This window comes from Pongo pygmaeus, chromosome 20 (genome assembly GCF_028885625.2).
Source record: "Pongo pygmaeus isolate AG05252 chromosome 20, NHGRI_mPonPyg2-v2.0_pri, whole genome shotgun sequence".
Taxonomy (NCBI): Eukaryota; Metazoa; Chordata; class Mammalia; order Primates; family Hominidae; genus Pongo; species Pongo pygmaeus.
Genome location: NC_072393.2, coordinates 1024074 through 1040269, shown reverse-complemented (window position 1 = coordinate 1040269; position 16196 = coordinate 1024074). Strand labels below are relative to the sequence as shown.

Below are 16196 nucleotides of genomic sequence, written 5' to 3'. Positions count from 1 at the left end.
AGGAGAGGGAACCGCAGTGCAAGCACCAACAGCCCTTGGACCCGAAGGTCCCTGTGTGAGGCATTACCCAAACTCCTAGCAGGGACTGTGAACCCAGAGATGGGCAAGCTAACCTGTGCCCCAGCAAGGTGGGGTGGGGACAGGACCCACCACCGCCCCACAACTCTGAGACGCGGTGGGCTCTGTCCTGTGTCTCCTGCGTGCCCTCCTCCCCCCACTCCCTAGCGGGCCACACCACCCGACCTTTGTTCAGGCTGGGTCCTGCTGGGAAGTCCTTCCACTTTTTCTTCCTGTTAAAATCCTGCTCTTCCAGAAAGGTCTGTCCCACCCAGTGCTCTAGTGTCCCTACCAGGACAAGGTTCTCAGTTCTCTCCCCTCCAGGGAGCTCAGCCCATCTGTTCTGAGCTCCAGGTCTCATCCCCTGACCCCGCTACAGACGTCCCAGGTTGAAGGCCCAGGGCTGGCCGGGTGTCTCTTCAGTGGAGAGCAGGAACCTGTCCCAGGTGGTGGCTGACGCAGGCCCTAAGTCATCTGCCAGGCCCTCTGGACAGACTCTCTCAGCGCCCCTGGCGTGAGGGCCTGGGGTTCTAGCCACACAAGGCTCTGCAGCCCAGGCAGGCTGGAGAAGCGTCCCGGCAGCTCGGCTCGGTCTGGTAGGGCTCTTTTAGGGATGGGGACGGCCACTCCCGGAGGTGAGCACTTTCGGAGCAGAGGTGCGGCGGCTGCACCCATGCACAGGACAAGGAGCCGTGAGCCTGGGGTCTTGGTGTGCCCGGCCCCAGCATGCCACCTGGCAAAAGTGGGAGTTCTGGAAGCTTCTTTCTACCCTGGGATCAGAAATCCCCTCCTGCTTCAAGGGATCTCATGGGTGAGGAGGGGTGGACCAGGGTCGGGAGGAGGAGGTCTCCTCTCAAACCAGGACTGGGACCCGCACAGGTGGGAGCTGGAAGGGCACCACCTCCGCCCAGGCATGGCAGGGCCACTCATTTGCATGCAGGGGCCACCAAGGCGAGAGCCGCCGCCACCGCCACCGCTGAGCGGATTTGAGCAGAAGCTCCGTTTTCCTTCTGTTCTTGTCTCTCTCTCAAGGTCAGAGCCCAAGCAGGGACGGGAACAAAGGCGGTGCGTCCCCCACTCAACCTCCCCGCGCCCGCTGGCCGCTCCTAGAGGAAGGACCTGGGGACGGGAGGGGAGGGCAGGGCGGCTCCGAGGCCTGGCCCTTGGCGAGGCTGCCCTGGCAAACCCCTGCCTCGCAGGGGGGCCACTGTGGGGGCCCAAGAAGCCTTGTTCCCTCCTGGGCTGGGAGCTGTGCCAGCTTGGGGACACGGCCGAGGCCGGAGGTCACTCTAGAGTAAGCTTCCTGTGGATCCGAGCATCGGACATCAGGCTCACTCTGGGAACAGGGGTCAGCCAAGGTCAGGGGTTATCCAGGGTCGCCCTCAGCCCCTGGTCTGGAGCCAGTACAGGGCTTGATGGGGTCTGGCCCCGCCCCCTGCTCTGCACTCCTGGGCCTGGGGTCTACCCAGACTCAGGAAGGGGCTTGTCCAGCCTGTGCCCAGCACCCACTGCCCACAGGGCCAGGCCACAGGGCTTGGGATCAGCGTCCCACAGCCCCTCAGCCTTCAAAGGCCGCCACGCCAGGAGGAAGCTAAAAATATGCGGGGAGAATTTCTCATTACAGAATAAATTGGACCCAATCCGCTGCCTGCCCTGGTGCCAGCAGCCTTCAGAAGCCCCATCTCAGCCAGGCAAGGATCAGGCGGCAGGGGTCACGGGGCGCTGGGGCCTGGGCAGGTCACAGGCTCCACTCTGGGCAGGAGCCCGACCGCTGTCCATCGCCCCACCTGCGAAGCACTGAGCTGGGGTCTGCACTTAGCCCCAGGGGTCAGGGGCGTTTCCCTTGGGCTGGGTCACTGTCCTTGAAAATAAAAATGTATCCCTTTCTCCAGTGGGTAACATGAAAATCCCCGCCCCCATCCAGCCATAGACCCAAGATTCCCACAACCCCTGCAGCCAGTGGTGGAAAAGAGCAGGCACACAGCCCCATTCCCAGCTCACCCTCCTCCCTCCTCCCCAGCTCCCATCCTTCCCACTCCTCCCTCCCTCCTCCCTCCTCCCTTCACACCCTCCTCCCTCCTCCCTTCACACCCTCCTCCCTCCCTCCTCCCCTCCCACCCTCCTCCCTCCCTCCTCCCCTCCCTCCACACCCTCCCCCCTCCTCCCCAGCTCCCATCCTTCCCACTCCTCCCCTCCCTCCTCCCCTCCCTCCTCCCTTCACACCTTCCCCCCTCCCTTCTCCTTTCACACCCTCCCCCTCGCTCTTCCTTCACACCCTCCTCTCTCCCTCCTCCCCTCCCTCCTCCATTCACACCCTCCCTCCCTCCTCCCCTCCCCTCCCTCCTTCCTTCACACCCTCCTCCCTCCCTCCTCCCCTCCCTCCTCCCTTCACACTGTCCTCCCTCCCTCCTCCCCTCCCACCTCCCCTCCCTCCTTCCCTTCACAGCTTTCCCCTCCCTCCTCCCCTCCCTCCTTCACACCTTTCCCCTCCCTCCTCCCTTCACACCCTCCTCTTCCTCCTCCCCTCCCTCCTTCCCTTCACACCTTCCCCTCCCTCCTCCCTCCCTTCTTTCCTCCCTCCTCCCCTCCCTCCTTCCCTTCACAGCTTTCCCCTCCCTCCCTCTCTCCTTCCTCCCCTTCCCACCCTCCTCCCCTCCCTTCTCCTTCCTTCCCCCTTCATACTACCCTCCCCTCCTTCCTCCCCACTTCCCACTCTCTTCCCCTTAATACCCCCCCTTCCTTCCTCTGTCCCTCTCCTTTTACATCTTCCTCCCCTTCCCAACCCTCCCCTCCCTCCTCCCTCCTTCCCCTTCACACCCTCCTCTCCCTCCTTCCCCCATCCTCTGCACCCTCCTCTCTCTCCTCCTTTTCCTCTTCCCCTTCTCTCCTTCCTCTCTCCCTCCTCCCATCCTTCCTCTCCATTCACACTCTTCTCTTTCCCACTCTGTCCCCTCCCTCCTCCACTTCCTCCTCCTTCCTCTCTCCCTCATCCCACCTTCAGGTCCGGGGCCTGAACACAGACCTGTTCTCCAGTGTCCAGATACCACCAGCATCCAGAACTTCCCAAGACAAAGGAAATGTCCCTGCTCCCACCAATCGCTGTCCAGAGCAGGAGCCTCTGGCTCCCCACAGTGACTGAGGCCCCAGACCTCTCCCCACGGTGACTGAGGACCCCTCCCCACGGCAACTGAGGACCACTGTGACTGAGGACCCGGACCTCTCCCCACGGTGACTGAGGACCTCTCCCCATGGTAACTGAGGCCCTGGACCTTCAGTTTTATGTAATTTAATGAAGTAACGTGAATAGCCACGTGTGGCTTTGTGCCCCACAGCAAAGCACTGGGTGCTTCTCAGGGGCTGGCTGGCCTGGGACGGGGATGTCAGTGGCCTTGATGTGGGGGCAATGGTGGCTCAGGCCCCCCACAGAGGAGATGGACACCTGGGGGTGAGATCCCTGGAGGTGGGGAATCGAGGGTACAGGGGTCTTAGCACCCCCAGAAGAGGCACAGAGCCCTCCGTCGCCTGCCAACCCCTGAGTGACTATGATTTGGCACATGGGGCTGCATCCCTGGGGCACCCTGGCACCAGGGTGGCAGAGGAGCCCTGTCTCTTATCTCCCCAGGACGAATGTCAGGCCCCAAGCTGCGGGCACAAGCCGGCGCCGCAAGGAACCCAATGCATCCCGCCTTTGAGGCCACGTCCCCAGCGCCCACCCGTCCCTATTTCACAAGCGGAGAAGCCGAGCAGTGAGTCCACTGGACTCCAGCCTGGGCTGGACCCGTTCCTGAAGCAGAGACCCCCCCCCCACCCAGAGGCAGGGACCTGACATGCTGCTTGTCCAGTGGGCACACCGAGGGGCAAGGGTGGGGGGCATGGGTCTGAGACACTCCCCCGCGTGGGGTTAGGATCTGAGCAGGCCACACCCATGTGTGTGATCGCGTGTCCCGCGGGGCTGCGGGCATCCCATTCATGGAACTGTCCGCGTTGCTTAGCATGTATCTACAAGGTTGTATTTTGCTGGTGCCTGTGCCTGTGCCTGTGCCTGTGTCTGCGTGGGAGAGGTGGAGGAAGCCACTGCCCACCCCCGCAAGCTCCCAGGCACCCGCACACACGCGCACACACGCACACAGGCCGAGCACCAGCTGGGACCTGGCGCCTTTCATTTCTCGCTGACAGGCCCCTCTCCGGCTCTGAGCCGGGGAGAACCCCCGGCTAACAGTGCATTAACTTTGGGGGGCTGCCAATTACTCTGCACCAACGCGGGGTGCAGCGCGGGCCCTGACAGGCAGAGGGGACGGAGGCAGCAGAGCCCCTCTCCCTGCTCAAGGGGGCGGCGGCCTTTGGGCTGGTGGCTGCGGCGTGTTCCAACTCCGGATGGCAGAGCGTGGGTCTCTCCTGACCTCAGAGTAATTAATGTGCCTTTTGAAGCTGGTGAAAGCGCTCAGAGCTGTGGGACGGGGGGCGCAGATCACAGGGTTGGGGGCCGGGGCCGGTGTCTCCGCACCTGTTAAAAGTGCGTCCCAGAGGGTCAGACATGGAGACAGAGACGGACAGAGACAAAGTGAAGGAGGCAGATAGAGAGATGCAAACGGGAGAGTTTGGAGACAGACGCAACGGCCAGACAGATGGGGAACAGCAGAGCCCAGGGCATAGGTGTGACCTGCTTGTCCCCAGTCCCACACACAGCCAGGCTGAGCCAAGCTGCCCTCCCCATCTGCAGTCTCGGGGGCCTCCCTTGGGCTCTGCCCTCACTTTGAGGATTGCTTCCCCAACCTTCCCTGCAGGATTCCCCTAAAGAACAGGCTGGGGTGGGCAATCAGGGAGGACTTCCTGGAGGTGGCAGCTGAGGCTGGGGCACAGAAGGACCCGGCGCACTGGAAGGGGAAGAAGAAACGTGAGCAGAGTCTTTGCAGGCCTGGTCAGACGGACATGCCCAAGGGAACAGTTAGTACCAGGACAGGGGACCCTGGTCTGAGGGGGCGATAGCCTGGCCCCCAGTGGAGACAGCCCCTCCCAACCCTGGCGGCAGACAGGGAGGGTCAGCAGGTATGCGAGACGCAAACCTGGGGGACTGCCCATCCCCTGGTGGATGTGAGGACACGGCGGGCTCAGGAAGTGGAGTGACAAATGGGCTGTGCTGGACTCGCTTTCCCACATGAAGGGTTAGGACCAGAGACAGCCAAAGGACTGGGAGGCCCAAGGCTGCCACCTGGTGGCAGCTCCTCCTCATGACAGGGCAGTGGCGGCTCCAGACAGGTTGCCTGTGGGGGACTTCAGGCCGTGGGTACCCGCACACCATGGTCTCTCCAAGGCTAACCTCATGGGGGATAGGATGACAGGCCAGGGCTGGACTCCGCCCAGACACAGGCCCCTGCAGGAAGAACAAGGCCCCAGGGAAGATGATTAAGCACCTTGCCCGGATGGGGTCTCAGGCTCCAAGTTCCACAGGAAGCAGATGGGGGAGGAGTGTCCGGCATGGGGGCCCAGGCCGCAGGGAACTCCAGCCTCCTACAGCAGAGCTCTGGGGCTCCCTGGAATCATTGTCAGAGGTATCCATGAGGGTGATGTGGGGATCCTCCAGGGCAGGGCCCATGAGACCCAGGCTGAAGGGATGGCATAGAGGAGGGGACCCTGGGGCAGGGGCTTTGACAGATGAATAGGAATTTTCTCTAGGAAGAGAGAGGTTGACAGGCAGGGCCTCATCCCAGGCAGCTGGAGATGGGTTCCTCACTTGGGAGCAAGGCTGGAGAACCCAAGCATGGTCGCAGATGGGAAACCGAGGCTGGCTTGAGCCCTGCTCTGCCAACCACCCCCACACTGGCTGTACCGGTACGCATGGGTCTAGAGGTGGCATGGGGTCTGCACCAGCTGCAGAGACATGGCTGCATTTATTGTTCCCAGCCCGGCAAGAAGGTGTTCCCAGAAAGGTTCCTTGGGTCACGTGCCCACCCAGCCTTGGCTCTGGGCTGCCATGTCCCCACGGGGACAGGAGAGAGGCACAAGTCACAGTCAGGCAAGGGAGCCTCAGCGTCCTGGGCAGTGGCTGTTGGGGTCCCTCCGGTCTTCACCTGGGACCCTCCGCCAGGCTGGGGCAGCATCCAGGAGGCGAGGCTGCATGGTCCGGCGGTGGGTGCAGGTGACAACAGGCGGGCGGGCTGTGCAGGTTCCAAAAGGAGCTCTCGGGTTGGCACTGGGTGAGACCAGCCCCGGGGCCAGCAGGGGAATGAGCAGTGGAGCAGGGGGTTGCTGGGCACTGGGGTGGGCCCCATCTCCTGTCCTTCCCTCATGGCCTCCCTGGCTCAGCATCTGAAAGCAGGGGGTCAACGGTGAGAGGTGAGGAGTGAAGGGCCCACCCTGCCGGGCAGAGGCTCACCCAGGTCAGGCAGGGGCAGGCAGCCTGTCCAGGCCCGTCGGTCCACCAGGGCCCAGCCTCCCTCCCCTGGCCTCCTGGGCCCTGCTCAACCGCCCACCCCGGGGGAAGGGGCCCCCAGACAGGAGGTAGAAGAAACCTGGGAGGGGTTCCCAGGATGGAGTCAGACCATCGGCAGGGATCCCAATGCCTCCCTCCCTGGGGGTTCAAAAAGTCAGAGCTGTCCCCAGAGGCCGCCCTGTCTCCTGGTCTCCCAGCCTCCATGCCTGCCACCCCGCAACAGGCCAAGATCCCCCCAGCAGCCACACTGCAGCGCAACATACCCATCATTCCCTGCCCAGAACCCTGCTAACCCCTGACACCTGCCTCGATGCCCAGGCCTACCCCAGTCCCGCCCAGCATCTGCCCAGCCCGGCCTCTGTCCCTGCTGTTCCCTCGGCCTGAGACACTCTTCCGGAAGCCAGCCCCATTACACACCAGGGAGAGGCCCTCGCTGACCCTGCCCGTTTAGAAGCATCCTGCAGTCAATTCTCCACCTGCCTTAGACCTCATCCCTCAGGGAGGGGCCCAGATGGAGCACCCACTATCCTAAGCCCTGCAGCCGCTTTCCTGCCTTAAAGAAGCAAGAAGGCTGACCACGGTGGCTCACGCCTGTAATCCCAGCACTTTGGGAGGCCGAAGCGGGCAGATCACCTGAGGTCAGGAGTTCGAGACCAGCCTGGCCAACATGGTGAAACCCTGTCTCTACCAAAACTACAAAAATTAGACGGGTGTAGTGGTGAGCACCTGTAATCCCAGCTACTCAGGAGGCTGAGATGGGAGAATTGCTTGAACCTGGGAAGTGGAGGTTGCAGTGAGCAGAGATCACGCCATTGCACTCCAGCCTGGGCAACAAGAGCAAAACTCCATCTCAAAACAAAACAAAACAAAACAAAACTTAGGTCAGGTGCGGTGGCTCACACCTGTAATCTCAGCCTTGGGAGGCCCAAGCAGGCGGATCACCTGAGGTATAAGGAGTTGGAGACCAGCCTGGCCAACATGGTGAAACCCCATCTCTACTAAATACAAAAAGTTAGCCAGGCGTGGTGGTGGATGCCTGTAATCCCAGCTACTCGGGAGTCTGTGGCAGAAAAATCGCCTCAACCCCGGAGGCAGAGGTTGCAGTGAGTTGGGATCGCGCCACTCCACCTCAAAAATAAATAAATAAATAAACGTTTAAATTTTTTAAAAAAGTTGTAAATGGAGGCTAGGAAAAGGGATGAGCCCTGCCCAGGGGGGGCCGTGGCTTGACTACCGCTGTCAGCTGTGATTGCAGGGACCACTCCATCGCTTGGCCGAGTCCCCGGGTCCTGCTGAGTCTCCAGCCCAGCTTGCCCACCAGGCCCCAGAGCTGGGGAACGGTGCACACCATCTCAGATTCCGGGATTCAAAGACCGTCTCCTCGTCGCTGTCCAGCGAGGCCATCTCGGTGGGGTCCTCAGTGTTGGCGAGGAGGCCGTATCGCCTCCGCTGAGGCTTCTTCAACCTGGAAGTAGATCCAGGCATAGTCAATGGCCCCTCCCAGCCAACCCTGCCTCCTCCTTCCCTCAGGACCCTCACTGCCGTCCTCTACTGGACCCCCGAGCCCTGCTGCAGACCTCCCTGGTTTTGCTGTGCCTGCTTCTTTCATGTCCTAATCGCCAAGTGATTACCATTCGGTCCCATGGCGATGACAGTAAGAAGACACGTGTCCTAGCAGGCCCTCCCAACTCCCCTGCGCCAGGACCCAGGAGAGGCACGCTGATGTCACTCCCATTGCACTGATGAAAACACTGAGGCTCACACAGGGGTGAGACTTTGCCAAAGACAACAGAATGGAAGCCTGTCTCAGGGCCAAGCCCCTAGTGGAACCAGCAGCCCGGGAGGCAGGGAGGGCGCGGGACACAGACAGGGGAGAGCGCGCAGTAGGTGCTTCCACAGGAAGAGGTGTGGAGCACAGGGGAGGCTCTGCACAGGGCCCACAAAAAGCAGCATGGCGGGGCGCAGGTGCTCACATCTATAATGCTAGCACTTTGGGAGGCCGACGAAGAAGGATCACTTGAGCCCAGGAGTTCAGACCAGCGTGGGTAATATGGCGAGACCCCATCGCTACAATAAAAACTTACAAAAAATAAACAGCGGCTTGACTTTGCCAGAGTGGTGATGGGGAGGGATAAGGTCCTCGCTGTGTCGCTCCCACCTGGGAGAAGGAGCCACACTGGGTAGTCAGGAGCCCAGAGGAGATTGGACCCACAGGCCAAGGAAGCCGGGGTGGCCTGAACAGGCAGGAGCCCCTCCTGCCCAGAGGCTGCCTACAGCTGGAGGCCCCCGCGAGGGTCTGGGGACGCAGCTGCACCTCCCGGGCTGTGGGAGCACCCAAGGCGGGCACGCGGCCGACCTTGGCGACAGCCCAGCTTCAGCGGGTAGAAGCACAAAGGAAAATAATCGGGACCCCACGGAAAGGCCGTGGCGGCAGGCGGGAAGATGAGAGAGAGGACGGGCATCCGGCGACAAGGAACCAAGGAGGACCCCTCGCCCCGCCAGGGCCTGACCCCTGCCCGGCATGCTCCGGCTTCAGTGGCTCCACCTGGGAAACGGGCAGCGTCACCCCCGAGTTAAGAGGCGGCGGCGCTGACCACCTCGAACCCCAGCCGCAGGCTGGAGAGCGGGTGAGTCCCGTGGCCCCTGCACCGCCCACACCACGTGACGACCCCGCACAGCACCGCCCACGCCCACTCCAGCACGGAGGGAGGGAGGGGAGGAACCCGCGGCCCGGCACGTGACGCACTAGGCACGCGCTAATTGGCCACGGCTGGGAGACGGCGCCCGCGTGCGCCTGACGCACCTAAACGCCCGGATCAGGAAGTACAGCGCGGTCAGGCCACAGAAGCCCAGGATCACGTAGAAGGAGCGCGTCAGCGCCGAGCCCGACGCCCCCGGCGGACGCGCGTGCGTGCTGTTGTGCGGCGCGCCCGGATGGCTCCCGTTCGTCACGGCCGGCGGCGGCGACGTGACCTGCGCGGGGCGCGGCGGCGAGGCCTCTTCGGCACCGCACGGCAGCACCGCCAGCAGCAGCGCCAGCAGGAGCAGGAGTAGCAGCAGCAGCAGCAGCGGCGGCTGCAGCACGCGCGGCCCCATGGCCCGGCGGAAGCGGTGGCGGCGCCCCGCCCCTATGCGCGCTGTCAGTCAGGCGCGCGGAGGTGATGCCGGCCAATGGGGCGCGGAGGCGGAGCTTGACGCTGGGCCCCGCCTCCGCCTGGAGAGCCCCGGCGCTTCCCACAGTGCCCCGCGCGCCCGCCGCGGAGCTTGTTTCCTCGACCCGCTCGAAGGGGTCAAGATGGAGGCCCGGAGCCCGCCCGTGGGAGCCCCGGCAAGGCGCAGCAGGCAGAGCCCAGGATTGCCAGCCCGGCGTGGGGGGGCGCGGCTTCCGAGGAAATCGGGCTGGCAGCGGGGGGACGGGGCGGACCCCGACCTCAGGACCTCGGGCCGCTCATTCCCACCCGCTTCGGGGCGGCCCCCGCCACTCCTGCCCCGACCTCACGGACACTGAGGACGCCTCGGCCATGTCCAGGGCCCAGGAAGGCGGCTCCCCGCTCCCCAGCCTGCTGCAGGGAACCCGGGGCTCGGCCCAAGACGGGGCCTGACAGCGTCTGCGCGGCCGCCGCTCCCCCGAAGCCGAGTGCGCCTCAGATCCCGCGGGACTGCAGTCTCTTTGCTGCGAACCCCCTCAGTGGCGAGCCCCCCGCGGTCACTGCTCGGACAGTGACCCTTGCAGTCTTCTCTGTCGGGTCCTGCTCATGAGCCGAACCGAGGTCCGCAGGCTTTTTCTTCCAGTGGCCCCGCTCTGCCGACAGACCCCCCTAAACCACAGACTCGGCTTTCTGGGTGCACACGTGGCCCTTTATTCGAATCCGACTTTCACAGGGCTCCACATCGTTGTGGGCAAGGACTGGCCGCCCCCTAAGCTGCCAGCGCACCGCAGCCCGTGCTCCAGGAGAGACTCGAGACCCTGAGCCCGCACCTCACTGGCGAAGCGCCTCCTGGAAGGAGGAGGAGGGAGGGAGAACAGGCGCGGGCTCCAGGCGGGGGACCCGGCGCTCCCGGGAGGCGCTGCCCTGCACCCAGCACACACCGAAAGGCGCCCGCCGCGGGGCCACAGGTGCGGGAGAGCAGGACTCACTGGAACGCCCAGGTGCCGCCCGGGACAGGGCTCAGCGACACATGCCACTCTTCCCGAAAGCACTTACAGGGGACAAGCCTCCGGGGCAAGCGGCTGCCTCCAGCTCTTGTTCCAGGTGAAGTCCCTCCTGGGACAGTGACCCCAGAGGTCATCGCTGCTCTCAGGCCACCCTTCCCCGAGTCCTGGCCGGGCCCCTTCAACCTGCCAAAGCAAAGCAGCGTTACTCCCGACGTCCTCCACGGGGCTCACAGCTGCCCCTCCCGGCCTCCCCGGAAACAGCCACAGCCCCTAGGAAGGTCTCAGGCTAGTCAGGGGGCTGTGACCTCAGGCTCCGTCACAGGCCAGCATGCCCAGGGCGGGTCTGCACCTTGGCGCAGCCGGGGCCAGCTACCCGCATGGGATGGAGCTACGTGAGCCAGCGTGGGCTCTAGAAAAAAACTAATGGCGGCAACAGACATCAGAGAAAGCTAAGAGTATGACTTAAAGAGGTCTGGAAAAGACGGTCAATTGATAAGCAAAAAATCCAAAAGGCGGGGGCGTTCACTGGTCTCCAATCCTGCTTAAGGGACCTCAACTATGAGCCAGGCATGACTGGGCCCAGGCTGCACCTGGCTACACGTGGGGAGCGTAATGGCCGGGCCTGACTTTCGTTCCAGCTTAATTGAAAAAAAAGTTAAAAAAAAAAAAAAAAGGAAAAACAAAAAACAGTCACAGGAACATTCCCCGGGCACATGACTTTCAATGAGCTCTTGACAAGAGGGATGTGGACACGAGCGGAAGGAGTTACCTCGAATTACAGGGCTATTTCCACATATGAGCTAGCCAAGGGAGCAGCTTGCGTCTCAGAGGGTTCTGTTGGGCGCACAACACTTCTGTCCTCCGAGGGCTGCAGCTTCCATAGGCTAGCAGAGAATGCTCAGAACTCGTGAAGCAACAGCAGAACTAGCTAACCGGCTGGCCGTCTGAGGTCGCCCTGGGATGCCACGTGCCTCTGCTCTCTGGCCTGCTTCTAGACTGAGGCAGTCCAGGTCAGCGTCGGGTGCACGTCCACTGTCCCTGCTAAGCTGCCCGCACAGTCCAGCCGTCTGGCCACCACTGCCAGAAGCCTCCCAGGGCTGCCCTGAGGCCTGAGCTGCCCGCTCCCGTCCCCCGCCTGGCTCCCCTACCCTGACCAGCGCCAGTCTGCTGGGCCTCCCTTTCTAGCTCTGCAGGCCCCACGGAAGGCTTGCAGACCCGCTGCTTCTCCACCTTCTCTCTGTCTGCTCAGGTCTGGCTGCAGGAGCCCGCATCAAGGAGTGTGTGGTGCAATGCAAGGGAATTGTCAGAGCAAGGTTCATTTCACACGGTCTTTTAATCGGCTTCGTAAAGCCAAAGAAAACTGCGTACAAGAATTCCTCAGCCACTGCAAATACAACATCGATGGAGTATGCGTACGTCTTCCAGTAAAAAAGGACAATATAAATAAACATCTTCAAGAACCTCTCAGGGACGTCTGCACGTCTACTGTGGGGTGCACAGCACAGATGGACGCAGGGGCTGGGGCTCCAGGGCAGTTGCTGCCACACCCGCTGGGGTCCTACCACACTACACTCAGAAACGTCACACGGAGTTGGAAAAAAGCCACAGCTTGCTCAGCTTCCGACAAAGAGCGGATTCACAGTCCGTTCGATCTCAGAGAAGTGAATGGGGCACCCACTTCATGGGGCAACCCCACTAAAAGAAAAAAAGGCAACGCAACCAGAAACTAAAACAAAAACCAAAAACCCACACAACCCCCGATTTTTTTGAAAACTCATGGCTCGTGGTCAAAAAAGTAAATGCTTTTCAAAATGTTTTGAAAACCCTTAAAAAAAAGACAGCACTTCCTTAAAAACAAAAGTCTAGTAACGAGGCCATCCCGGCGTCAGAAGCGGTCAGGCTGGGTTTGACAAGATCAGAACCGAAATGACTACGAAAGTGGGAATACAAGGAGGTGCGTTTACTACACATTAACGTTCAGCGAAGCTCCCACAATCTTTAAACACACAGCCATTGGAAGGACGATCTTGAGCAGGAAGGGTTTTTACTCGTTGTGTGTAGCTGAGAACAAGAAGCAGGCACAGTGTAAAGGCACCGAAGCAACGAGAGGCAGCTTCACCCCAGAGGCCAGATCAGGGCGCGGCCTGCGGCCGGGGAGCAACCACCCCCCACAGCCGAGGGAGGCTGGCCTGCGGCCACACATGCACCTAGCTGACTGCCCAGCGGGCCCTCGCTCTCCCTTGCCTTTTTGGTCAGTCTCATTTGGCTTTTGCGTCCTGCGATAGAAATGGCTCTGAGAGGACAGATGCGCCTCTTATAGGCAAGCACAGTGACAAGGTCTGAGTGTCCAGCCTAAAGTGCTTGGAGAGGGCACCAAGGTGAACCGAGCTCCCACCGCACGCCACAGCAGCGTGGCGCCCTCGGAGTGGGACTTACCGTAACTGTCGTAACTGTCTCTATAGGACCCGCCCGAGCTCCGGTCACTGTAGCCACCACTCTGACTCCGGCTGCGAGACAGACAAACGTTGAGTACTAGAAGGTACCAGTCTACTTCTGCGCTGCCACAGCAGGCTGAGCCGCCAGCCCCCATACCAGCCGTCCCTTCTGGGGACGCAACAAGGACCCCAGCAGGGTGGAATCTTGGCAATCGTCCAAAACCTCCACCAGCCCCCCCCAGGCCCTCCCACTTCTTCGACTGTCCTCAGCAGTCTCCTCTCCTCTTGGCCTGGGCCCCCACCTGCCTCTGCTCCTTGCCCAGCCAGTCTTATCTCAGCTCCCCCAGGGACCTGGGACCCGGGACTGAAGCTGGCCATCCCACAACCACCCCTGTGCTCCGGCTGGCCTCCCCCTCACCTGCTATAGTAGTCTCTGGAGCCTCCGTAGCCCCCACTCCTGGACTCGAACCGGTTCCCCCCATAGCCTCGGTCCCCTCCTCCTGCACATACAGGAAGAAGTGAGTACCAGCTCCCACCAGCAGTACCTCACAGCATCCCCAAGGGACCCACTCATGGCACTCACCTCTAGAGAACCCACGGCCCCGTCCTCGACCCCCGCGGAAGAAGCCCCGGCCCCCGGCCGAGCCACCACGGTACCCACGGGATCGGTTGTCTGACGACTTGCCTGCCTGGTCTACTCGGATCTGCCGTCCATCTACAGACTGGAGACCAGAGGGCAGAACAGGTTAGCGGGTGGGTGCCCCATCCTCAGGACGGGACTCCCGCTCAGCACCCTGATCCTCACCTTCCCATTCATGGCCATCATGGCATCCTTAGCGTCGTCAATGTTCTCAAAGGTGACAAACCCAAATCCCCGAGATCTCTGGGTCTCCCTGTCTTTCACAACCACCACTGTGCAGGGGAGAGAGGTCTGCAGTCAGCACCCAGCTGTACCTACAGGTAGGAGGAGCACAAGCCACCCCCGCCCAAGGGCACGGGCCCAGCACCAGCCTCACCTTCAGAGATCTGTCCGTACTTTGAGAAGACCTGCTCCAGCGACTGCTCATTGGTGTCAAAACTCAGCCCTCCAACAAAAAGCTTGCCTTCATCTGATGCCATGGTGGCCTGTGGCAGACACCAATGAAATCCTCAACAGGGGTCATCTCTCACCACCTCTCCCCGCTTCCTATTTTATGTAAATGACATGTGCTTTTTAGGGGAAATATTAGAAAATCAGGTTTTTATTTTTCATTGTCCCAAACTCATACCTAGGACTTATTTTGGGTTGGGGGCAGTGTGTCTAGCTGTCACCCAGGCTGGAGTGCAGGGGTCACTGCAGCCTCCACCTTCTGGGCTCAAGCAATCCTCCTACCTCAGCCTCCCAAGAAACTGGGACTGTAAGTGTACACCACCACGCCTGGCTAATCTTTTTAAATTTGTTTTAGTAGAGATGGGGTCTTGCTCTGTTGCCCAGGCTGGTCTGAAACTCCTGGGCTCAAGCAATCCTCCCAACTTGGCCACCCAAAGTGTTGGGATTACAGGCGTGAGCCACCACACCAGCCACCTAGGACTTCTTAATGCAAATAATTTACACCATCTACCCCCGAGACTGAAGGCAGGCCGCACCCATTTCCACAATGGGTGTCTCCCTTCCCCCACAGCCTTCCAGTTGTGCCCTGGGCAGGACTGCACTCTCAGGTTCTCCTATTTCCGAACTGGTGCCAACTCCTACCCTAACCAACTGACATCTACTTGTTGCTGGACCAGAACGTGCTTCTGTTCACTGTAAAATGCCTCCTGAGACTGGGGGGCTGGCTGTCACGGAGGCGGCCCCGTCCTGGAGGGCACCTCGGGGCAGGTACTGACTTTCATAGACAGGACCTCGGCCGGGAATCGGGAAGGATGGCCCCGGAAGTGATAAGGCAGAATTTCCAGGCAGGAGAAGTGGCATTTAGGAGAACTGGCTATTTAAGGGGGCGGTCAGTGCTGACACAGACAAAGCATTCATTGGCTGGGAATGGCCGCCACCCAGTGGCTCTGAGAACTAGACTTGGAAGTCTGGCACTGGGAGCTGTGCCAACTTGGACCAAACTTTGGGCGCAAAGCACGACGTGGCAGACGAGGAACCACACTAGAACGAGCCACGCCTACCCAAGATTTACAAGGCCGTCCTTTCCCTCATGCAATCGCAATGGGAAAAGGAAACTAAGGCTCGGGAAGCAAAAGCGTTGGTGTGTGGATACCTCCAGCCCCAAGGCCGGGACAGAGGCCCTGGAGACCGGGCGCGCCACATGGCCCCGCCCCCGCCGCGTGCGCATGCGCCCCGCGCGCACCCTGCGCCACTCCATCCGGGCACTCGGCGCTCCCGCCATTTCGCTGGGCACAGCCTCGAGCTCGCGGCCGCCATTTTGCGGCGGCAACCGGGTCGCCGGCGGCCCGGACCGGCGGGGAGAGGCCCTCTGGCCGCTACTCGGCCCAATCTCCCGCTGCCCCTCGCCGCCGGCGGGGCGGACTCCACCCCGGGCCCGCCCCCTCCCAGGGGCGTGCCGCTGCGGCCCCGCCTCGCCTGGCCGCCGCAGGCCGCCCGCCGCCCCGAGCTCCTCGGAGCCGGTGCAGCCAGGGCCCTCACCACTGAGTCGGGCAGGTCCCTGACGCAAGCGGGAAGACGGCGCACCACAACGACCCGAGCCTCCTAACGCGCGAGTGAGGGGGGGCGTCCCGGAGCCCGGCCTTATATACGCCTCGGCCGGGCCCCGCCCCCTGTGCCTCCTGGGCCAATCAGAGGGCGCGTCTGCGTCTCATATTCATGAGCTGGGGGCCGAGTCTATCTCGGTTCCGCCCCCGCCCGCGCGCTGGTGTCGGGTTCTACTATTGGCCGAGACGTTTGCAGTCCGCAGTCCCCCACCCGCGCTCGAGGGGGCGTGACCAGCGCGCGGCGGGGTGGGGCTGACCCAGTTACGCGTGCCCGCTCCCTGGCCTGCGGCGGGGAACAAATGGGCCTCTAGCCCCGGTTCCCAGGCCTCCGGCCTCATGGGGACCTCTGGGTGTCACTGGGACCCCGACTTTGCCTGTGCTCCAGCAGTCCTGACATAATAACCTAGGCCAGATCCCCCACCCA

The 16196-nt window shown here is 62.0% G+C and overlaps 2 protein-coding genes across 6 annotated transcripts; both read right to left on the bottom strand.

Moving 5' to 3' along the window:
* Positions 1–5926: 5926 nt before the first annotated feature.
* On the bottom strand, positions 5927–10314 carry FAM174C (family with sequence similarity 174 member C). Its single transcript, XM_054465330.2, has 3 exons — positions 9291–10314; positions 7836–7952; positions 5927–6363 (listed from the first exon to the last, which is right to left on the bottom strand). Coding segments are annotated over exons 1-3 (411 nt in total). The 5' UTR covers positions 9584–10314; the 3' UTR covers positions 5927–6362.
* Positions 10315–10323: 9 nt separating this feature from the next.
* CIRBP (cold inducible RNA binding protein) lies at positions 10324–15898 on the bottom strand. Of its 5 annotated transcripts, XR_008495882.2 has the most exons (8): positions 15708–15732; positions 14095–14203; positions 13884–13990; positions 13662–13800; positions 13497–13578; positions 13080–13150; positions 10693–10826; positions 10324–10485 (listed from the first exon to the last, which is right to left on the bottom strand). XR_008495882.2 is itself a non-coding variant. In XM_054465323.2 (7 exons), the coding sequence occupies exons 2-7, from the start codon at positions 14195–14197 to the stop codon at positions 12688–12690; spliced, it is 519 nt and encodes a 172-aa protein (XP_054321298.1). In that variant the 5' UTR covers positions 14198–14203; positions 15708–15898; the 3' UTR covers positions 10324–12687. The 5 variants fall into 5 exon arrangements, 3 of the variants coding, with proteins under 3 accessions (XP_054321298.1, XP_054321302.1, XP_063513272.1); XM_054465323.2 differs by having other exon boundaries at positions 10324–12704; positions 15708–15898; XM_054465327.2 differs by having other exon boundaries at positions 10324–10826.
* Between the last annotated feature and the right edge of the window lie 298 nt (positions 15899–16196).